Here is a 25,540-nt window from a genome sequence, read left to right as displayed (position 1 = left end):
CCCGCAAATGCGGCACAGTTCGCACTCGCGACCCCACACATGTGGGAAAAGCGGTAGGTGTACTGTACTATAGAATGGTTTTGTGGGGGCCCGTTAGTTACGCCCCTGTAAGAACAGGTTACTATTTATCACTTAAGCCACCTTCTTGTTTCCACTTTCCAATTCCGTATGTGTGCGTGTGTGAATATTCTGTAGCCTTCCCGCCACAATACGTGAGGTGATAAGACAGTGTGCTTGGACAACCCTGGCGCGTTTGTTATCGGCGAAGAGGCAAGGCAAGGCAAGGTGAGGTTAGGTAGGCAGGACATGGAAGACTTCTGCAGTCAGTCGCACAACATCATGCGGGGCGTTCTCTGGTTGCTCGCCGGCTCCTGGCTTTGCGTGCTACTAGCGGGCGGTACAACGTGAGTACACTGCCATATCTCTAGCAATCGTGTTGTAGAATATTATCGCTGCACTTTATCAGCAACGATATATTCCTTCTTATTTTTTTTTTACATGGGAAACTTCCTTTGACAAACTGACGTTGGAAGAAGCTCCTCGAGTGAATGAAAGGCACATTCAACTTAACTTTCTTACGTATATGCGTTCCGCTACTACTTTCGTATTTTAATTCTTCGGACGTTATGTACATACGTGAGAGTAACATTTTTAGACCTTTTTACAGAGCTAAGGGGTTACTGTTATACATGTAGTTGTTGTTTTGTGCACAAGATACGTTTAAGTGAACTTCGTACCCTATTTTTATATATTTTTAAAATTTTCTACAATCTGCTTTACGTCGCCCCGACACAGATAGGTCTTATGGCTACGATGGGATAGGGAAGGGCTAATAGTGGGAAGGAATCAGCCGTGGCCTTAATTAAGGTACAACCCCAGCATTTGCCTGTTGTGAAAATAAGAAGCCACGGAAAACCATCTTTAGGGCTGCCGACAGTGGGGTTCGAACCCACTATCTCTCGGATTCTGTTTAAAGTAGGTGACCGCTATTTGAATTTTTGTTCTAACAAAGCAAATTTGGTAATTTTGATAAATAAACACATAATAAGAACAAGAAGAAGTAGGTAACCTGTAGGTTACATGTATTCAGTTTTTTTTTGCTACTGGCTGTATGTCGCACCGACACAGATAGGTCTTATGGCGACGATAGGATAGGAAAGGTCTAGGAGTTGGAAGGAAGCGGCCGTAGCCTTAATTAAGGTACATCCACAGCATTTGCCTGGTGTAAAATGGGAAACCACGGATAATCATCTTCAGGGCTGCCGACAGTGGGGTTCGAATCCACTACCTCCCGGATGCAAGCTCACAGCCGCGCGCCCCTAGCAATTCCAAATTTTATAAGTGGTTCATTAGTCATAGAAATCCTGTGAGCTTGCATCCGAGAAATAGTGGTTCCGAACCCCACTGTCGGCAGCCCTGTAGATGGTTTTCCATGGTTTCCCATTTTCACACCAGGCAAGTGGTGGAATGGTACCTTAATACCATGGACGCCTCCTTCCTTTGGGCCGATGACCTAGATGTTGGGCTCCTTTAAACAGGCAGCAAGCAAGTAAGCAGGCAGGTAGGCAAGCAGGCAGGCAAAGCTTCCTTCTTCCTCCTATCCCTTCGTCGCAGTAAGACCTATCTGTGTCCGTGTGACGTAAAGGGAATTGTAAAGCTATATGAATCGACTTCCACTGCTAAGGTGATTTAAGAAAAACAACAGCAACACTTCTGGGATGTCTTTGTGCGAAAGTGAATACTTGCATACTTTTTAAGTTTTCTCTACTTCATTTTCAAGAAATGGTTAGGGGTTCAGGTACACCTGCGTGTGATTTTCCTTAACGTAATTTTGAGACTGAATTCATTAAAGTTTTCTCTGTTTTAGTTTCAACGGATGTTGAGGGGTTTACGTAACCCTGCGTGTGATTTTCTTACGTTAATACGTTAATCTTTGAAAGTGAATGCATTTTAAAAATGTTCTGATTCAATTTCAGCAGATATTCAGATGTTCGCATTATCCAGTGTGTGATTTTCTTTTAAGTATCTTTGTGAGAGTGAACACATTCACATTTACTCAGTTTCAATTTCAGCAAATGTTTAGGGGTTCGCATACCCTAATATTAGCCCATGAAAAGAGTCCTGCAAATAGCTATGAAGTATCTATATATTGCTTCCGAAGTAGGCAATGCAATGCATGGCACAAATAATGTTGGCTTGATTTTAGAAGTCTTTGACCGAACCAAACAATCAGTGGAAGGTTTAATTTGGCCAGCACGTGACTTAGGCAGGAAATGTGCCGTACAAGACATTTTTCCGATTAAACCAGCTAGTGATAGTGTTAGTAGTAAATGTACTTGCATATTCCGTGTTATCTAAGTTTACTTCGTGCGTTTAGGTAGAACCTTTTCTTGCCTTACCCCAATTCATGGATGAGTACTGTTCTCTTATTTTGTAGGCTTGGGGCATTACAGTGTTGAGAATAGTAGTGATTATGAATATGCCGGTCTGAGTGGCTCAGACGGTTGGGGCGCTCGCCTTCTGACCCCAGCTGGCAGGTTTCATCCCGGCTCAGTCCGGTGGTATTTGAAGGTGCTCAAATACATCAGCCTCATGTCGGTACATTCACTGGCACGTGAAAGAACTCCTGCGGGACTACATTCCGTCACCTTGGCGTCTCCAAAAAGCGTAAAAGTAGTTAGTGGGACGTAAAGCAAATGACATCATTATTAGCAGAGTTTATTTCTTTAGGAGGAAATACAAATAGATAGCCGTAGTCCTTGCTAACTGTGATGCGGGCGAAGTGGTTCAGGTGGTAGATCACTGACTTTCTGAGCTCAAGTTGGCGGGTTCGATCCTGGCCCAGTCCTGTGGTAACTGAAGATGATCGAATATGGCAGCAGACTCGTTTCTTTAAAAAATGAGCTTCGTTTGGATATACTGTACTGTGTAGGAGTATTTGAAGCTCTGGCTGGAGAGAGATCCCACCCGATTCCAAGGACACTCAACCCGTAATTTTAACTGCCTTTTTTTTACTAGTGGTTTAAGTCATCTCTGTACAGGCCATGAAGGCCCTTGGAGGGGTGGAAGGTAAAGGCTTTCTTTCTTTCTTAATCCGTTTATCGTCCAGGGTTGGTTTTTCGCTCGAACTCAGCGAGGGATCCCACCTCTACCGCCTCAAGGGCGGTGTCCTGGAGCGTCAGACTTTGGATCGGGGGGGGGGGGGCAGTACCTCCCCCAGGCGGTCTCACCAGCTATGCCGAACAGGGGCCTTGTGGGTGGATTGGAAGATCGGAAGTGAAAGAGAAGGAAGAGGGAAGTAAGGGGCCGTGGTCTTAAGTTAGGAACCATCCCGGAATTTTCCTGGAGGGGAAGTGGGAAACCACGGAAAACCACTTCGAGGATGGCTGAGCTGGGAATCGAACCCCCCTCTACTCAGTTGACCTCCCGAGGCTGAATGGGCTCCGTTCCAGTCCTCGTACCATGTTTGAAATTTCTTGGCAGAGCCGAGAATCGAACCCAGGGCTCCGGAGGTGGCTAACCATTACATCACTACACCATAGAGGCGGACTCACATAATTTTAATATTATAATTATTAATACAATAAAATAAGTTAAGTGTTTAAAATCTTGAAAAGGCTCCAAGTTATTTAAACGTGGATTTCAGGTGCTGCTCCTTTTTCACGAAATGTTCAATTATGGCGCTATAGAAGGCTGTCATCAGCCAATTTCGCAATGCTACATAAAACTGCTAAACGAATGTTCTCAGTGAAAACAATACACACCTCACATACAGACCGGCAAGGGCACTTTGAGGAAAGGAAAGAAATGGGTTCTCGAATTGAGAAATACGGTGGCTTGTGACAATCCACTGCATGCAGAAAGGGTCGTAGCTTTTTTTTTTAGAGCTTACAACTGCGGGTTTCCCCATCTCCTTGTCGTCTCTCCTGCCACGGCTTGTTCCTGAGACAGGAAGGTGCCCCCAGGCTTTCAGAGGCACTGTGGTATAGTTGGGACGGCGAACGTATCCCCAGGCGGCAGCTTCTGATCCCAAAACGTGGCCCGCCCTAGTGATAACGAGGGTTGCCAGCCGGTTTCTTTCCTTTGGATACAAGGAGCGCTTGTCGTCTAAAAAGCAAGTGAACGCTGTCAAGAGCATGGTTGTCATATTTTGCATAGGTTATTTAAACATGATGGCATTTAAATTATTACAAACACAAAATATAATGATCAAAATCTGATCAGGAACCACAGCACAAACCAGTATCGCAGAATATGTTGTTTCGTGCTAAAGCAGTCTGGTGGTCGCAGATGTTTGAAGGAAGGAAGGAAGGAAGGAAGGAAGGAAGGAAGGAAGGAAGGAAGGAAGGAAGAGAAGGAGTAGGAGAGTAGGGAGGGTTTTGAAACCCGGTGCCGGCACATAGCCTACTCCTGACGCATAGCACCAAGAGGTCTGCTCAAACTGTGAGGATTCCTTTCGGGGAATGAGAATTTCCGGTTTAAAGCCCACTACCTCATTTTGGTATTGCCATTGGTTTTTGTGGTTTCCCTATAACTGCATAGCCTTTGGTGATGCTATTTGAGGATCCTACCTGCCTCTGGGCTGATGACCTAACAGACAGACCGTCATAAAGCGCTGGGCAAGCGAGGGGCCAGGAGATAAAACGTATGCCGTTTTCTTTGCTGCAGGCTCAGGATCGGTTGTCCGTCCCAACTATAAAGTGCATATATACTAACTTGCCTAACGTCTGTATACTTGCTTGCAGCTTAACCTGAAAAACTATGGATGTTTGTTTGTTTGTCCAATCCTTGTCCCGTTTCTCTACGGGGTCGGGTATGAGGTGAGATGAATCTGTCATGGCGAGTTTTTATGACCGCATGCCCTTCCTGATATCAACCTCATCAAAGGAGTTAATGAGATGAAATGAATGACGTGATGTTTGATAGTAGGAAGGGAGAGGGTGAAACCCGGTGCCGGCACATAGCCTACTCCTGACGAATAGCACCAAGGGGTCTGTTCAAGGCTTAATGTCTCCATCCGACGGACGAATACCATTAACAGCGTCGTATGCCCCCACTCCATATCAGCACTGCGAAGAAGTTTGGAATTTAATCCAGGCTTTCGGCACGCGATCTAGTGGTTAGAAATTGTATATCACCACCTCCCTTACCCTGCCAGCCAACATTCAGATGGTGAACATTTTTTTGAGCAACGGGACTCGAACCGGCTAACCGCGATGTTAGACCGCTTAGACTTCAACGCCTTAACGATCATGGTCACCAGGTGGATTATGGATATTCTTCTAAAATTATGCGAAAATGTATGTAACAAATATGTTGGGTATCTTAGAGCATTCTCCATATATTCGCCACTGTCAGGTTCATTCCTGGGGCAAAGGCGGCCGGGCGCAGAGCTAACCACTCGCCGAGGTTATGGATAGTACACCCCTCCATGGGCCTTCATGACCTGTACGGAGATGACTTTCCTTGCTTTTTTTTTATCACAGTAAATGTGGATTTAACCTAGTTTTACGGTTGGATGCCCTCCCTACGCCAGTGATGAGTTCAATATTGCATGTGTCTGCAATGGTTGGTAGTGTTTTACAAGTGGCTTTACGTCGCACCGACACAGATAGGTCTTATGGTGACGATGGGATGGAAAAGGGCTAGGAGTGGGAAGAAGTGGCCTTAATTAAGGTACAGCTCCAGCATTTGCCTGGTGTGAAAATTGGAAACCACGGAAAACCATCTTCATGGCTATGGTTGGTAGTGTGGTGTGTTGTGTGTATGTGTTCATACAACAAGAACACTCAGCCAATGAGTCTGAGAAATTATCAAGACGCGGCTGAAATCACCGATATAATATAATATAATATAATATAATATAATATAATATAATATAATATAATATAATATAATATAATATAATATAATATAATATAATCTTTTGGCGTCCCACCAAAATTTGATGCTCTAGCTCAATTTGCAAACATAGCACTTCTTAAACAGGTTCAATAATATGCTCTGCAGTCGCTTAAGTGCGGCCAGTATCCAGTATTCGGGAGATAGTAGGTTCGAATCCCACCGTCGGCAGCCCTGAAAATGGTTTTCCGTGGTTTCCCATTTTCACACCAGGCAAATGCTGGGGCTGTACCTTAATTAAGGCCACGGCCGCTTCCTTCCCAGTCCTAGCCCTTCCCTGTCCCATCGTCGCCGTAAGACCTATCTGTGTCGGTGCGACGTAAAACAACTAGCAAAAAAAAAAAAAAAAAATAATATGCTGGTATATGCTGTGGTGCTAGCCTTCCGATCCCAACTTGGCAGGTTCGATCCTGGCTCAGTCCGGTGATATTTGAAGGTGCTCAAGTACGTCAGCTTTGTATCGGTAGATTTACTAGCACGTAAAAGAACTCTTGCGGGACTAAATTCCGGCACCTAGGCGTCTCCGAAAACCGTAAAAGTAGTCAGTGGGACGTAAAGACAATAGTATACTAGAGGACCCGTGCTCTAGTTATAAACAGGTCACACAACTCGTCTTGATCTGCCTGTCTTAGTCATTGTTTTGTCTGCCCTTTTCAATGCTTTTATGAACATTTAATAAGAAGCGCGTTATGGTATGGCGCAGTTCGCAGTCTGAATTCGTCCATTCTGACGTCATCATGCCGTCTGTTTTGTAAATACCTATCCATATATTCGCTTTTTTAATCCTGTAGTTCTTGATGTAAAGTAGAGGCGGAAAACTATCGATAGTAATCGCCATCGATATTTTCCGATATTATGAGCTCTACTATCGATAGTAATCGATTGTTTTTCAAAAAGTGGAACAAATCATATCATTATGCCCGAAAATAGAATATTTATTGAACACAATCCACAAAAAGATCAATAGAAAGCACAACTATTTCATGTCCGGCTCCATGGCTAAATGGTTAGCGTGCTGGCCTTTGGTCACAGGGGTCCCCCGGGTTCGATTCCCGGCAGGGTCGGGAATTTTAACCAACATTGGTTAATTTCTCTGGCACGGGGGCTGGGTGTATGTGTCGTCTTCATCATCATTTCATCCCCATCACGACGCGCAGGTCGCCTACGGGAGTCAAATCGAAGAGACCGGCACCTGGCGAGCCGAACATGTCCTCGGACACTCCCGGCACTAGAAGCCATACACCATTTCATTTTTACAACTATTTCATGCTATGTAATTTCTGAAATTCAAATCGTAATCACTCATAAATCTCTTCAGTGGCACGTCCGAGACATTCTCGGGCTGCACGCGCTTACCCGTAACGTGACCGCCCGAGAAATTCTCGTTCAGCTGCAGTGTTCATTTTGCGATTGCCCGACATTTTCTCGGGTATTAAAATATCTTTAGAAAAATGTTTTAGAGCGTTCTCAACAAATGGCAGGAGAGTTTTCAGTTGCTTTCATGAAGTCTTTGACATTCTATTCGTCCTGTCTTTGACCTAAAATGTGCCTTATCTTCTCTCGCCTACATACAGTCTCTGACAACATATAAATCTCATTGTTTGCCCCGTATTGGCATCAACTCAACTAAGGTTAGGTTGAATGGAGAATCCCACCTTCCAAAATGCTAAATAGTCTTTCTGCCGGCACTGAAGTCGCAAGTACGCAGAGATACTTAAATGCACACCTATGAATTGGAATAAACTCCTTACTAGTTAACTGCAAACAGCCGTACAATTTCTGTTAGCGCGAAAAATAAGCCAAAGAGGGGAAAAAACTATCGTTGACTATCGATAATAAGTAACTGACTATCGATGTATGACGATAATGGTCGCTATCGAATAGTTTTCCGCCTCTAATGTAAAGCTTCGTATTGTGTCGTAGAATTCAATGGAAGCTCATAGATCAGTCTAGAAGGAGCGTTTTTTGCCGGGCAGATAACTTTTTAAAGACACATGGCTTTCACTCTTCCTGGTGTAGCTATGTTATCCTTCGATAGGTGTCATGTCTCAGGCGTATGTCATGATAGACTCTGTTTGTACGTAGACGTTTTTCTTTTAGCAGCCTATAAATTATTAGGAATGCTCTGCCATTGTTGAACATATTTGGAAGCTGAGCAAGGTTAGAGAATCAAAGAGTATCTAGCAGACAATAGTATTCTTCTGTGATCAGAGGAAGTGTATACTCTTTGGCTTGTCAGGTAGTAATCAAACATGGCTGCATGCAATGACATTATCACATTACTAAGGATGAAGATCACATAAATGTCAGAATATTAATGAAAGTGTTAGTCGCTTAGAAACCTGCTAAGTACAGAATGTATTGCGGGTTAGGATAAGCCTTCGCCTGCAATAATTGGAGCGATTATTTAATTATTTAATTTCATGATTACTCAAAGTTGGCTGAACTTAAAGCCTTATCAGTGTCTCATGATTCACCGGCAGCTAATTACGGAGAGAATAAAATAAAAATGAAACAAATCGGTCCAGTAGAACGGACGGACGGACTTTCCAAAGCCGTTTTAGTAAACTCTTGATGTTGTGGTTTGAGTCAACAGTCCATAGACTGGTTTGATGCAGCTCTCCATGCCACCATATCCTGTGCTATTAATTTCTACGTAACTTCCGCATCCTACATCTGCTCTAATCTGCTAGTCATATTCATACCTTGGTCTACCCCTACCGTTCTTACCGTCTCCACTTCCCTCAAAAACCAACTGACCGTGGTTTCCCATTTTCACACCAAGCAAATGCTGGGGCTGTACCTTAATTAAGGCCACGGCCACTTCCTTCCCACTCTTAGCCCTTTCCTGTTCCATCGTCGCCATAAGACCTATCTGTGTCGGTGCGACGTAAAGCAACTAGCAAAAAAAAAACAACAAAAAAAAACCAAAAAAAACCCCAACTGAACAATTTCTGTGTGTCTTAAGATATATCCTATCATTCTATCTCTTCTTCTCGTCAGATTTAGCCAAATAGATATCATCTCACCGATTCGATTCAGTATCACTTCATTCGTGATTCGATCTATCCATCTCACCTTCAGGATTCTTCTGTAACACCAAATTTCAGAAGCTTCTATTCTCTTTCTTTCTGAGCTAGTTATCGTCTATGTTTCACTTCCATACAATTCAACGCTCCAGACGCAAGTCTTAAGAAACTTTTTTTCTAATTCCTGTAACATGGTTCGAAGTGAGCATATTTTTCTTAAGAATGCTCTTTCTTCCTTGTGCTAGTCTGTATTTTCTGTCCTCCTTACTTCTGCTATCGCCGGTTATTTTACTACAACATTTATCTGCTTCCCCTAGGACTTCATTTCCTAATCTAATATTTCCTGCATCACCTGACTTGGTTCGTCTGCCATCCATTACTTTTGTTTTGGACTCATGTATTTTCATCTTGTACTCCTTCCCTAGTGTATATATTATATAGAGGCTACTAACACGAAAATCTGGAATGTATTTATTCCTAAATGTTCACCGACTATTCTGGTACTCGATCTCGTAACCTCGGGTGTTCCCCACAGCTGTTATTTCTGTTTGGAGCTTCCAGCTGTCTATAAGACAGCATGTCAACATATGGTTGATGTGAAGGTCATGCGTGAATTATTTTACTGATATGATACACAGTACAAGCAGGTAACTCGAAACTTCCCGTGATTGTGTTGTTAAAGAAAGATGAGAAGGTTATCGTACATCCCACGCGAATCTCAAGTTGCGATAACACTGTGTGCAATCGCCAGATTGAAATAAATCATCAACGTGTTGCTTACATTACTGTTACAGCACTGATTGAGACATCGCGCTATCACAATTCCGCGCGCAGGTTGCATTGTACTGTGATGTGTTTGCTGATGACTCACTTCCGAAATGGGAAGGTCGTATGCTAAAATACGCATCAGATTACTTCTGATTATACTACTCAACACATTTGAACTTTTATAATAACATTAAATTTACATATGATAACAATGACATTTACAATAAGATACAAAAGTTGAAAACTAGAAAAGCGCCTGGAATTGATAAGATTTCTGGGGATATACTAAAGACAATGGGTTGGGATATAGTACCATATCTGAAGTATTTGATTATTATTTGCTTGAAGGAGCTATACCAAATGAATGGAGAGTTGCTATTGTAGCCGCTGTGTATAAAGGAAAGGATGATAGACATAAAGCTGAAAATTACAGGCCAGTAAGTTTGACATGCGTTGCATGTAAGCTTTCGTAAGGCATTCTTTCTGATTATATTAGACATGTTTGTGAAATTAATAACTGGTTCGATAGAAGGCAGTTCGGTTTTAGGAAAGGTTATTCCACTGAAGCTCAACTTGTAGGATTCCAGCAAGATATAGCAGATATCTTGGATTCAGGAGGTCAAATGGACTGTATTGCGATTGACCTGTCTAAAGCATTTGCCAGGGTGGATCATGGGAGACTACTGGCAAAAATGAGTGCAATTGGACTAGACAAAAGAGTGACTGAATGGGTTGCTATATTTCTAGAAAATAGATCTCAGAGAATTAGAGTAGGCGAAGTTTTATCTGACTCTGTAATAATTAAGAGGGGAATTCCTCAGGGCAGTATTATTGGACATTTATGTTTTCTTATATATATAAATGATATGAGTAAAGAAGTGGAATCAGAGGTAAGGCTTTTTGCAGATGATGTTTTTCTGTATAGAGTAATAAGTAAGTTACAAGATTGCGAGCAACTGCAACGTGATCTCGATAACGTTGTGAGATGGACAGCAGGCAATGGTATGTTGATAAATGGGGTTAAAAGTCAGGTTGTGAGTTTCACAAATAGGAAAAGTCCTCTCAGTTTTAATTACTGCGTTGAAGGGAGTGAAAGTTCTTTTTGGGGATCATTGTAAGTATCTAGGTGTTAATATAAGGAAAGATCTTCACTGGGGTAATCACATAAATGGAATTGTAAATAAAGGGTACAGATCTCTGCACACGGTTATGAGGGTGTTTAGGGGTTGTAGTAAGGATATAAAGGAGAGGGCATATAAGTCTCTGGTAAGATCCCAACTAGAGTATAGTTCCAGTGTATGGGACCCTCACCAAGATTACCTGATTCAAGAACTGGAAAAAATCCAAAGAAAAGCAGCTCGATTTGTTCTGGGTGATTTCCGACAAAAGAGTAGGTTACAGAAATGTTGCAAAGTTTGGGCTGGGAAGAACTGGGAGAAAGAAGACGAGCTGCTCGATTGAGTGGTATGTTCCGAGCTGTCCGCGGAGAGATGGCGTGGAATGACATTAGTAGACGAATAAGTCTTTAAAAGCAGGAAAGATCACAATATGAAGATAAAGTTAGAATACAAGAGGACAAATTGGGGCAAATATTCATTTATAGGAAGGCGAGTTAGGGATTGGAATAACTTAGGCTACCAAGGGAGATGTTCAATAAATTTCCAATTTCTTTGAAATCATTTAAGAAAAGGCTAGGAAAACAACAGATAGGGAATCTGCCATCTGGGCGACTGCCCTAAATGCAGATCAGTATTGATTGATTGATTGATTGATTGATTGATAATTAATAAAAGAGGCTTATCGTAACTAATTTTGCATGCGCTGAACACGAACATGCCAGTGAATAGTTCGTAAAACGTATCGTTTTTGCGTTATACTAGGTGTATGCATAAGTCTTTTCCGGTTTCACCAAGAGATGGCACCAGCGAACAGTACGCAGGGTATGAATTTGACACATACGTCAGTTTGTTCGTCTGACATTAACCTACCCATAGACACAAGTTGAGTCCGCCAAACACTAGCGTCTGTGTTGTATCGTTCAGTAATCATGTCAACGTTTGTGTCTGAAAAAGAACATTTGCGGCACGAATTGCTTTTCTTATTTAATCAAAAGGAAAGTGCTGTGGAAAGTCATCGATTGCTGGTAGAAACATATGGTGAACACGCCCCGGCCGGAGTCTATATGTGCTTCAGCTCAGTAAAAAGATGATATGTCATCAACATCCGGGCCCTAGTCATGACCATGTGAAGAGATCTCTAACCTTTCTTAACTACCTCGTTAATACGATTATCCCAATGAAGATCTTTACATTGTTCCCCATGAGATACTCTCACCCCATCTACACAATAATCAAAACTGAGAGGACTTTTTCGCTCGGTGAAACTTACAACTTAATTTGTCATCCGACTTACATTCATACCATTGTCTGCTGTCCACCTTACAACATTGTTTGAGTCCCCCTGCAGTTGCTCACAGTCCTGCAATTTAATCACTACTCTATAGTCCGACTCGTTGGCTGAATGGTCAGCGTACTGGTACAGAGGGTCCCGGTCGAGTCGGGAATTTTAACCTTCATTGGTTAATTTCAGTGGCTCGGGGGCTGGGTGTTTGTGCTGTCCCCAACATCCCTGCAATTCACACACCACACATAACACTACCCTCCACCACAATAACACGCAGTTATCAACACATGACAGATGCCGTCCACCCTCATCGGAGAGTCTGCCTTGCAAGGGCTGCACTCGGCTAGAAATAGCCACACGAAATTATTATTATTATCACTACTCTATAGAGTATAATAACATCATGCGCAAATATCCTTATCTGTGATTCCAGATCTCTTACGCACATCATCTATATATCTATATTTATATAAAATAAGAGTTTTGTCTTCGTCGCCTATTTGTGTCGGTGCGACGTAAAGCCCCTAGCAAAAAAAAAAAAAAAAGTTATGTCTCTATATTGTTCAAAATTTAAAAGGAATGGTATTTCTCTATCGGTCGTGTTCACAGTGACAAGGAAATACTCTTTTTCATTTTCCGTCAGCTCTGTCTGTCTCTCCGTCGGTCTGTACGTATGTACGCGCATCACGAGAAAATGACTGAAGATAATTTGAAGAAAATCGGTATCTAAAGTCGGGGAATAAGACACTATAATTTAAGCTATAAATAATTTTATTCATGCCGAATGAAATGGTAGTTTACGGGAGGGCCTTAATGTAATTCTCAAATATCTACGTTTCTTGTTGTCCTATCCATAAATCTACTTAACTCAAGTTATATAGAAATACATTTTCGACCATTTATGTCTTCTACATTTTTTTTACCGTATCGGCTATGAAAACGGAGATATTCGTGAATTTGTATTTTTGGTAATAAGTCCATAAGTCCACGAGAAAATTGATGAACAGAATTTCATGAATATCGGAATGTAAAGTCAGGTAATAAAGCACTACAATCCAGGCTATAACTAACTGTATTAACGTTGGATAATAATACTGTAATTTATAATTTCGTGTGGCTATTTCTAACCGAATGCAGCCCTTGTGAGGCAGACCCTCCGATGAGGGTGGGAGGCATCTGCCATGCGTAGGTAACTGCGTGTTATTGTGGTGGAGGATAGTGTTATGTGTGGTGTGTGAGTTGCAGGGATGTTGGGGACAGTACAAACACCCAACCCCCGAGCCATTGGAATTAACCAATGAAGGTTAAAATCCCGACCCGACCGGGACCTTCTGAACCGAAGGTCAGTACGCTGACCATTCAGCCAACGAGTCGGACATTCACGTTGGATGAAATGGTAGTACAGGGCAAGGCGCTAAAATTAAATTTTTAAATACATATATTATTGGGCCTGTCGAAAAGTACTACATAACAAAAGCTATGGGAAATACAGTTTCCGGTCACTTATGTCTTTTGCAGTTTTACCGTAACGACTATGAAAATGGAACTGATGAATTTGGACTTTTGTTGCTGAGTCCATAACAACATGGAAGTATTGTTCAGTCGTGTTAACTGACGATGGTTTTTATGAAACCCCGAGGTCATCGGTCCGTATCGCCAGGGAAAATTGTGAACATGATTATCTATATATTAATTTTTTTATGAAAACTAAAGTCAGTCAGTCCGGCCATTCTATTCGGTAGATTTCTTTCGTTCTTTTTTTTAACTGAAAGGTATCCATGTTCAGATTTGTCATCAGGTACTATAAATCACTTAACTTCCGCCTTCCCCAAATTATTTGATTTTTGAATGTTTTGTCTCTTTGAAACAAGCATATCTTTGGTTCTAATTGAGGTACGGAGTTTATTTTGGCCTAAGAACACTCAGTGGGTCAAGCTATTTCATTTCAGCTCTTAACTATTCAAATTGGTTGATTCTGAGGAAAGTTATGAGTGCACATTCAATTTGACGTGTCATTTCTTCAACATTTTGTCTCATTGAAGCAATCCTATCTTTCGTTCTAATTGAGATACGCAGTTCGTTTTGTTTTAACAACACTCAGTGCATCAAGCAGTGGCGGCCGGTCAGTACGTGCTACCGGGCTCCAGCACGTAGCTTGGAACTGTAAGGAATATTATTTATGTACAGTACAATTATCCTGGTGCCTTTTCGTTGTTCTGAGTACGATATGAATTTGTGTTTTGTGAAAATCAGGACGAGATCTGTCGAACACCTAGCGCCGTTCTCCCGGGGAACAAGGCTCGTGCTCATGTGAAGTGAGCCCTTGCTTATTGCCTGAAGGAAGCAATACGCAGGCGCAGCCAAGCTTGCAACACTCCCCCTAGCCGACGGAGTATACCATAAACCGGGATCAACTTTCACTGATCCCGTCTATAGTTACTTCCTCTCCCGCAAGGGGGTAGAAGTGCTCGATGTCGCCTGCTACCCGGGGCGTAGCGAGGGATCCAGTCGGCCGTGCTTATGTTGAACGTGGTGAGCGAATCTGCCACTAGAGAGTAGCATCGTCTGGGCTCGAAAGTAAAGCGTAAGTGGAGGCAATCTATCTCACACATGCTTATTAAAATATCCATCTTCCTTTTGTGTCAAAAATAAGGAATTCGTAGGTGACTCCAAGAATCTTTGAGTGACTCTAAATGTTATCCCGCATTACAATGTAATTTACTCTGGTGAAATGAAATAGCGTATGGCTATTAGTGCCGGAAGTATCCGAGTACATGTTCGACTCGCCAGATGCAGGTCTTTTGATTTGACTCCCGTAGGCGACCTGCGAGTCGTGATGAGGATGAAATGATGATGAAGACAACATATACACCCAATGAGTGTTAAAATTCCAGACCCTGCCGGGAATCGACCCCGGGATCCCTGTGACTAAAGGCCAGCGCGCTATCCATTTAGCCATGGAGCCAAACATTTACTCTGGTAATAGGGAAGGTCTCAATGAATCAGTTGGCAGCTCTTTCAGTTGCTTTGTGTGGTTTTTAATCTCGCGGCTATATTGTTGGTGCGTGTTTTTTCTGTCATTGTGTTAGTGCTAAAGTTTATACGGAGATTTGCCAAGTTATTTATCCACTGCAGTGTATATAAAGTGAAATTAAATTAGTGTTCTTAGTGGGGATCTATATTCCCACGATTCTATTTGCACTGATGTAAGTTGCGCCATTAGGTTAGTAAAAACAATATTTCTCGAATGAATTATTTATCTCGTAGACAGTTGTCGAATAATTCATCTGCTTCCAAATTAATGTTGTTTTTGTTTGTTCTGAGTTATAAATTGTGAGAAAAGTTGTATTATTATTATTGTTATTATTATTATTATTATTATTATTATTATTATTAATATTATTACCAAGTTTGAAGTATGCGTTGTTCATCATGGCAATATACAGATTTAAAACAGCGTATTTAGCTTGTTTCTTGTAGCACGTAGGACGATTTTTTCACGAGCCGCCACTGGCATCAAGCGCCTCTTTTTGAGGTAATAACTACTTAAATTGTTAGATTCTGAGAAAAGTTATGAGTTGTTTCCATGACGAAGATCTTTGAAGGACTTTTTAACAGTTCGGCGCGTAGTGTTGTTCCAAGGAACGTTTAATTCAATTTCTTTGTGTGATGTATTTTCAAGTGTTTTGTTGACATAATATTACATTCTATTACCACAGCAGATCATGTGCTTTATTTCATGAACTCGAAACTTCGCAAATACATCCGTGAGGATAGTAACGAACAACACCATAGGCTACATTGCGGGCGGAGGGAAGAAGTAACAACAATGTAAATCGATCAACAATGTCGCACACGTTCTCTCTGTTCGTTGGCACCGCTGACGTTTGTTTCCCCATTTTGTAATCGTCAAATTATTTGTGACATTTCTTTAATATTAAACACTTTCCCTTTCTTTTGCTTCATCTTCACAGCGATGCTTGCTTCGACTGTTTAACAGACAAATTGATCTGAAATCTACAATCTACTGAAAATAGAGCTTGAAAATAAGCTTCACATACATAGTTGTCAACAATCCTCAAACGCGTAACGAACAAAAATCACTATTGGACGTTATAGTCGATACATTTCTCTGAAAATGTGATAAAAATACACCGTTTTATACGATGTCGTAATAAGCGATATAAGTGATTTTTAATACAATGTTTATATAGGACTAGCTGATGTACCCGTGCTTCGCTACGGAATTGTAGGTTACTTACGTTGTGAGTAAAGATCTATTAAATTGCATAGCTCTTAGCGTTACCCCAGAAACCCGTCTTTTCTCTTGTGAAGACTGGGTTAGGGAATTTTCACTGTAATGGTAGGGCCTCTTGCCTACCATCAGTCACAATCAAGTTGGAGAATTTTTATTATAATGGCAGACCTCACTCTCCACCAGCCTTGCAACTGAAATCAACACAGGTCACTACAATGACGTCAGTAGGAATGTTACGATTAAATGAAAAGCCACACATTTCTCACTTGTAACGAAGAGTACTGCGGTGCCAATCTATGCTATTATTCCATTAAGTGTGCACACTGCTCATTCCAATCAGCGCCTCAGAGTAGGGATCCAAACAGCTGGAATACTATGATGAACCAGTGTGTTACGTACCAGTAATATCAGAAAATGTATGAACCAGAGGAATGGCATGCCAAAGAAGAAAGTTAACTAACTCTCCGGGTATTTACCGCCAATATTCATTCAGGATGTTATACTCGGTACGCAGCAGTAATCCCATCTATCGGAGATAAGTGGCAGCAGAAGAGATATCACAACAAACAATGGTTAATGCAATGTTACTGTCGATCAATTTTATGAGCTTTCGATACTGTAGGCCTTCAGATTTAGTTTCCTTCCGACTCTGAAATACCACTATTATCATAGTCGGTACGGTAAAACTCAATAAAGCATAAATGATTGGAAATTGTATTCTCTATAACATTTGTTACGTAGTACTTTTCGATAGGGCCTATAACACAGGTATTTAAACATTACTTTTTAGGCGTCTTCCCCTGAACTAGCATTTCATTCAGGGTGAATAAAATTATTTATAGCCTAGACAATAGTGCATCGAAAAGGAAGTGCGACATCTTCTCCGTTCGCCCGTAAGAGAGCTCAAGAGTTTGGTGGGACACCCGCTTGGTGGCAGCACAGGCGATTGTGATGTCAACAGAGACCCTTGGCCATTAGCCCGTGTTATATTCGCCTTCAGTTGTAGTCATTTTTATTGCTCATTATTGTCGTTGTCAGAGATGTTTCGACAGTTTACATTATTAGTGTATTCACGATTGAGTTGTGTGAGAAGTGTTATGTTTTAAATATCTCGGTCTTTGTCGCTATTGTGCTATAAGGCAACGTATATCAGTGCGGGAGGAAACTACCACATCATGCCCTCGTGTTTTGTACCCGGCTGCAGATCTGGATATGACCGATCGTCTTCAGGTAGGTATTTCTTTAGGCCCCTTAAAGAGAGTGGTGTTTTACTGAAATGGGAGAAGGCTATCCATAGAAAAGACCGAAAATTAACTCGTAACTCTTTCGCGTGTGACATTCATTTTTGCGATGACTTCCTAGAAAAAGTAGACTCGTTTACAGTGAACGGTGAAAGAGTAGAGATACCAAGACAGCGCTGGAAATTAAAACCAGAAGCATTTCCTCACATATTTCCTAATCTACCCAAGTATATTTCTAAGGCTGTTAAGAAACGCAACTCCCCCACGAAGAGATTTCTCTAATAAAAGCCCTGAACAGATCGTAAATATCAGTGATAGTGATCAACCTGTATGCTCAGCAGTTGAAGATAGCTCTAATGTCGCAGATGCTAGGAAAACAAGTACGCTATTAAAGAGGAAATTGAAGAATCAGAAACGTAATTTCATTAGAACGCAGAATCAACTCAATGTCGCTAAAGCTAAGATACATTTGTTTGAAAAAAGACATTTCTGATATAAAATCAAAGAGAAATTTCACTCAGTCAAAACAATTAGGTTCTCTCAGCAAAAAACGGAAAATTATAGTCGGTACATTGTTAAAGAAATATCAAGCGAAATGTTAAAAAAGGAATGATATATAGTGATGAATTTCTTCTTGATGTATTTCTTTTAAAAATAAAGTCTCCCAAGGGTTATCGGCACTGTTTAAACCATGACTTGCTGCCTTTGCCTTCTGAATCCCACTTGGGAAATTTGGTGAAGGGCCAAAAATGTTCGTAAGGCATAAATGAACATGCTACCGCTGCTATAAGAGATTTTTTTAAATGGAAAGGAGGAACATTAACGCTTAGGGATATTGATATTTGACGAGGTAAAGTTACGAGAAGAAATTCGCTTTAACTCGGAATCGTTGCAAGTGAATGGTTTTGTTGATTTGGGGAAAATGTACTGAAGATAAAAGCAAGGGTCAGTTGGCAAATCATGCTGTAGTATTTATGTTTGTTCCTTTTCTATATAACTGGATACAACCCATAGCGATATATGCTAGCCAAAACGCCACCCCTGGTGATATAATTGCAAACATTCTCATTCAAGTCATCATACAATTAGAGCAAGTAGGTGTCCGAATCATTGGTTTCACATCGGATGGTAGCCAGTCGAATAAAAAGTTGTGGAAATGCTTAGGGATATCTGGTAACATAAAGAATCTGAAGTGTTATATGTCCAATCCAGCGACTCCAACAGAAAATTATGGGCATTTTCAGACGCGTCACATATATTTAAATGTGTAAGAAATCATTTTCATGACAAGGGACAGGTTAATTATAATGGCAATATTGCTGATTATTCATTCTACAAGAAAGTTTACGAATGTGACTCGTCTCCTCAATTTTCCGGATTGAAAGTTTGCTACAAACTGACCTCTGCCCACTTGATCCTAATTCATTTCAGCGAATGAATGTTAAGACTGGCATTTCAACTATTCAGTAGATCAGTCGCTAATGGTATAGCATTCTGTCGGGGTATTAAAACACAGGGTTTAGAAGACAGTAAACAAACGGAAATTTTCACAAGCGATTTAAACTGTCTGATTGACGCATTAAATTCGGCTATTCCCACTCAAGCACTGTATAAAGGATCACAGGTACATGAAACTTTAATTAAATGGCAGAATGTTCTCAGAGATACTAAAAATTCATTCGCTTCACAAAGGACACTGGAGTCTTTAAGAGTTAGCGCGGAAAGTACCTTAGAAGTGTATGAATATTTGTGGGAACAAAATTATAGCTACGTTTTGACAGGAAAATTTAATCAAGATCCCCTAGAACGTCATTTCGGCTGAGTCCCCATTGACATCTCTTGTTAATCAAATGCGTATTCTTGCAAGATAAATTGAAAGTAAAAATCGTGCAGTGAAGACACAAGCTGTAGATGAAATCAGGGAAAAAATTGTGAACATCGAAAATGGCATTCAAAAACCAGACTGGGAAAACAGTTTAGCTGAGTTAAGTGGGCGGAATTGTAGCAAAGAGTACGGTACGTAATGTATCATTTAGCCGGATAAATAGTGCGGAATATTTCAAAAGTGATTCAGTGTGATTTATGTCGTCCTTTCCTTTTCGGCAAACCGACTGATAATGTGCCTGCTTCCCTAACACTAATTAAAGATTACGGCTCAATGCAAAGCGTCACATATCTAACGTATGCGTCGGAAAGTGTTTTTATAATATGTTGTTTCGAGTGGAAAATATTGTTGCGGAAAAGCTATCGTGTACCGGTATGAATAGTTTATGGGGTGATACTTTCTTCGAGTGCTTAGATAAATGAGATGTTGTTAAAGTGAAGTCATCGCAGTTGGGGTGCTGTGAAGATCATGTGCTGTGTTTGCTACCAAAACTCGTATTTCACTACTTGAAATGTCGATTCTTCTTCCGCACGAAGGAGGTAAGAAGGTAGCTGGTTACTTCGAAGGCAGCGAAATCATCCAGGAAATATTCCAAAGTGTCCATCAGATGAAATCATTTTCAAACGTAAGTTTTATGCTTGAGTTTCTTAGTAGATTTTGAAGTAGTAGTCCCGATAATGCCTCTGTTATCCTCGCGCTCAGTCAGCACTGTGGATGGCAGTGCGGCGGTCCACGGTAACTCGTGAAGATGCACTTCCTCTTCGATGCCTTATGCCTAGACTGTAGTTCCTTATTCATTCAGTTCTGTTTATCTATTTTCTCGTGGCTCAGAATTGTATGGACTTTGTAATAAAAATACAAATTCATGAATATCTCTGTTATCACAGCCGGTACGGTAAAAATGTATAAGACATAAATGAACGGAAATTTAATTCTATGTAACTTAAGTTATGTAGTATTTATTGACAGGACCACTAATAACATAAATATTTGAGAATTACATTTTTGGCCTTCCCGTAAACTACCATTTCACTTAGCGTCAGTAAAATTATTTATGGCCTAGATTGTAGTGGCTCATCCCCCCGACTCTCCATACCGATTTTCATTAAAGTCTTTTCAGCCTTTGTCATGATGCGCGCACATACATACATACATACAGAAGACAGACAGACAGACAGACAGACAGACAGACAGACAGACAGACAGACAGACAGACAGACAGACAGACAGACAGACAGACAGACAGACAGACAGACAGACAGACAGACAGACAGACAGACAGACAGACAGACAGACAGACAGACAGACATTACGGAAAATAAAAAAAGTGCATTTCCTTGTTACTGTGGACACGACTAATCCAGAAATATCATTATTTTTAAAATTCTCTGTAATGTACAGACTTATATAGATAGATGTAGACGGGACCGTTATATTTCGTCCTTATATCCAGTATGTCGTTACAAGCGATGTCGCAATAAACGGTTTCGAGTATATTTGGATTAAACATCCAGTGATTTCCTACTTCTAATGAAATACTTTGTAGTGGGACTCTAGTGGTTATTGAACGCTGATTTAGTGGGAAATGATGCTTACTTTTTGTCAACATTGCGCACGCGCTAGCGATGGACGACCGTACAGACTGCAAGATTATTTTGCGGTTCTGCATTAGATCAACGGCGTATTTAGAATTGGACTGACCGCATTGAGGAAGTTAATATAGCACAAACATAATGGTATCACACGCATCAAACATTCAATTAACCAACATAAACATGATTTCATATAATGGACTGAATAAGAGTTTATGTGAGATAAAACATGATGTTATCAGTTTTACTGATATTAGGCAATTCCCTTCGATACATTTTACAGTTATACGGATTTGATTCTCGTAGCAGTCAAAGGATCAAACGAGATTTCAGTGTATAGTGTAAATGATCTTGGAATTAGAGTTGCATAAGAATAATGACGTAAGCGTTACTGATCTCGTGCAATACGTATTGTTATATAAGTGGCAATCTGAGTAGCGCTGAAGATGAATGATTTTTTTGTTTGCCGTAATATCCGAAGCCATCTTATTTTTCATTTGAGAAGAGGACGCAGGTCCTAGAAAAATGTACTACAGGATGTAACAATAAAGCACGGCCAAACTTCCAGGAAATACCGAAGGGGCTACGACAGGACTGGCATGTGACAATATCTGCATTCATGCTCAGTGCTGTGGAACCATGACGAATATAAGACCGAGTGTGAGGACTCGGCCATTATAGCATGAGAGTTCGTGCTCCCGCCACTGCAAGCACTGCAAACGATTATATCCAACACGCGCTCCAGTAGTTCCGGCAAGCCGGGTGTAGAAAAGTGCGGGAGACGTTTCTGTGCGAGACATTTTGGTGAATAATTTGAATCTTCTTTGCTTTCAGTTCCTAAACTCAGTTCATTGTGCGTTGTGTACTTCAAGCACGTATCGTATGTGGCTTGATTAATTTAATAGTGCAGCGTGCCGTACAATTTGTGCCTGGCTGTAAGTCAGGCTATGATGGAGAAGTTGATTACATGCTATTTCTTTCACCATCGAAGGATAGAAATAAATTTGAAAAATGGGCCAGACCTATTCCATGGAAGGACACTGGGTTAACGCGTAATAGCAGAATTTGTCATGTCCATTTCTCGGATGATTTGATAGCAAAATCAGACAATTTTGTAGCGAATGGTGAAAAACTGGATATCTCTCGTGTGAGATGGAAATTACGTCCAGGAGCAGTGTCTCACATTTCCCCTAATTTGTCGAAACACCTTTCAAGTTACATTAAGTCCCGTGAAACTCCCAACAGGAAAAGAACCTAGACACCATCAGGAAAAGAAGAAAGAAGATTGAAGATGGGAGTGCAGCAGCGAATGGGGAATTAAAAAGGCCAGTCTAATGTACATCACAATTTGGGTCATTCTGGTGTACATTTTGATGCCAAAAAGACATTATTATCGCTAAAAAGGCGCCTGAACATGCTAATCGAAATTTAATTCGAGTTCGATCCAGTCTGAAATCAGCAAAATCGAGAATTTATTTGCAGGAGAAGCAGGTTAGAAATATACAGGTATTTAATTGCAGAGAAAACGAACACATTAGCGAGAAGGAAAATATGAAAATCGACACCATGCTTAAGAAATGCCAGGTGAAATCGTCTAATGGAATGAGATACAGAAATGAATTCATTTCAGAGAGTTTATTGTTGAGAATAACATCACTGAAAGGATTCCGTCATTGTCGGCGACATAACCTCTTGCCTCTGCCCTAGAGAGTCACTTGAGAAAACTTTGTAAAGGGCTTAAGTGCCCTTATGAAGTTAATACGCACAGCGTTAATAAGATGAAGACTGTAGCTCTTATTTCCATGTATGATTTTTTCATTGTGCCCTGCCGCGGTATTTTAATTGTGAACTTTCATTTCTTTAAAAGGCAGTGTATATTCTTATCAGTTACGGAATAATACGTTTCCTCTGGTATCATTCCTAAGACCAGCTGATCAGTACTGTGGAGCTTGCCCTCTCTAGCGCTGCCTTGCGGGGCGCGCTTGAACTCGAGGAGTCCTCACACTTGTTCGTATATTCGTCATGGAGGGACTATGCGGCTACGGTGGGAGAAGGTTGATGTACGACGCTTATGGCACGCTCAAAAGCCACCGAAACGCATAGAGTGCAAGCCTGAAAGTTCAGGGCAGATGACGTAACAATAGAAGGTTCAGTGAGTAGAGACAAACCATAGCAATGCAGATGGCTGTGTCCGAATGTTTAACTTCACTCTTCTCCAAATCTTTTGACATGAATATATTTTATGCTGGAGCTCATCCGAAAATTTGTGAAACGTAACGAGACAAAATGTGTGACGTCACGTTAGTTGCTACCGTAGGCCTTGGTGCCAAAGATGCTGCGGCTGTGGATTGGTATACATAGATTGTGTTGAAATAAAAAGTGCACCGTCAGTGACGTTACATTAGTCCTTACCGTAGGTCTTGGTGCCAAAGATGCTGCGGCTGTGGATTTGTATAGAGTGTGTTGAAATAAAAAGTGACCGTCAGTGACGTTACATTAGTCCTTACCGTAGGCCTTGGTTGCCTAGGAGTGAAATTTCTAGATCCTAATGGGTGGGTAGGAGATAGGAATCTGCGCTCAGATGGCCTTCACTTAAACCGCAGTGGTACGTATAAGTTAGGAAATTTGTTTGGAAGGGTAATAGGGAGGTACATTCAGGGAAACAGGGTGGCCTAGGGAGTGGTGATAAGGAAACAGGGAACTGGAAATCAAGTAGGGATGACATAAAATTGTTAGTGTTGAACTGTAGAAGTATTGTAAAGAAAGGAATAGAATTAAATAATTTAATAGATATATATTTACCAGATATTGTAATAGGAGTTGAAACATGGCTGAGAAATGATATAATGGATGCAGAAATTTCTCACGGCACTGGAGTGTGTATCGTAGAGATAGGATAGGAATGGTGGGAGGGGGAGTATTCATTCTGGTGAAAGAAGAATTTGTAAGCTACGAAAAAGGTAAGATGAGACACATGAAATTCTAGGTGTAAGGCTCATTTCTAAAGATAATAGGCAACTTGATATATTTGGAGTGTACAGACCGGGAAAGGGTAGCACTGACGCGGATTTGGAATTATTTGATAGGATAGTCGGCTATGTGGGAAACGACATGGAAAGATATGTGATTGTAGCGGGAGATCTGAATTTGCCAGATGTCAATTGGGAAGGAAATGCGAACGACAGGAAGCATGACCAACAAATGGCAAATAAGTTAATATGGGAAGGACAGCTGGTTCAGAAAGTGATGGAACCAACCAGAGGGAAAAATATCCTGGATGTGGTGCTGATAAAACCAGATGAGCTCTATAGGGAACCTGAAGTAATAGATGGTATTAGTGATCATGAAGCTGTTTTTGTTGTAGTCAAAAATAAATGTGATAGAAAGGAAGGTCTTAAAAGTAGGACTATTAGGCAGTACCATATGGTTGATAAAGCAGGCATGAGGCAGTTTCTAAAAAGTAACTATGATCGGTGGAAAACGGTAAATAAAAATGTAAACAGACTCTGGGATGGGTTTAAAGAAATTGTTGAGGAATGCAAAAACAGGTTTGTACCTTTAAGGGAGGTAAGGAATGGTAAAGACCCACCTTATTATAATAGAGAAATAAAGAGACTAAGAAGGAGGTGCAGACTGGAAAGAAATAGAGTTAGAAATGGCTGTGGAAGTAAGGAGAAATTGAAGGAACTTACTAGAAAATTGAATCTAACAAAGAAGGCAGCTAAGGATAACATGATGGCAAGCATAATTGGCAGTCATACAAATTTTAGTGAAAAATGGAAGGGTATGTATAGGTATTTTAAGGCAGAAACAGGTTCCAAGAAGGACATTCCAGGAATAATGAATGAACAAGGAGAGTGTGTATGTGAGGATCTTCAAAAGGCAGAAGTATTCAGTCAGCAGTATGTAAAGATTGTTGGTTACAAGGAAAATGTCGAGATAGAGGAGGAGACTAAGGCCAATGAAGTATTAAAATTTACATATGATAACAATGACATTTACAATAAGATACAAAAGTTGAAAACTAGAAAAGCGGCTGGAATTGCCAAGATTTCTGGGGATATACTAAAGACAATGGGTTGGGATATAGTACCATATCTGAGGTACTTATTTGATTATTGTTTGGTCGGAGGAGCTATACCAGATGAATGGAGAGTTGCTATAGTAGCCCCTGTGTATAAAGGAAAGGATGATAGACATAAAGCTGAAAATTACAGGTCAGTAAGTTTGACATGCATTGTATGTAAGCTTTGGGAAGGCATTCTTTCTGATTATACACTGACTGACAGAGCAAATGCAACACCAAGGAGGAGTGGTTCGAAAGGGATGAAAGTTGGGGAAACAACAGAGTCGGCACGGAAGAATAATTGATGTTTATTTCAAACCGATATGCAGGTTACACAATGCGCACGGCATCGACTCAGTAGGATGTAGAACCACCGCGAGCGGCGATGCATGCAGAA

The 25,540-nt window shown here is 40.9% G+C and overlaps 1 protein-coding gene across 1 annotated transcript in view; it reads left to right on the top strand.

Annotated features, from left to right (window-relative positions):
- The first annotated feature begins 335 nt into the window (after positions 1 to 335).
- SecCl (Secretory chloride channel) overlaps positions 336 to 25,540 on the top strand; it is a 232,458-nt gene continuing 207,253 nt past the window's right edge. The window contains exon 1 of the mRNA XM_067149396.2: positions 336 to 404. Within this exon, the coding sequence (XP_067005497.2) occupies positions 340 to 404 (65 nt within the window). The 5' untranslated portion in view covers positions 336 to 339. The remainder of the gene's footprint in view (positions 405 to 25,540) is intronic.

The sequence above is a fragment of the Anabrus simplex genome, chromosome 6, assembly GCF_040414725.1.
Source record: "Anabrus simplex isolate iqAnaSimp1 chromosome 6, ASM4041472v1, whole genome shotgun sequence".
In the NCBI taxonomy this organism is placed as follows: domain Eukaryota; kingdom Metazoa; phylum Arthropoda; class Insecta; order Orthoptera; family Tettigoniidae; genus Anabrus; species Anabrus simplex.
The sequence above is the reverse complement of the archived record's forward strand: the minus strand, read 5'-3'. Positions and strand labels throughout refer to the sequence as shown.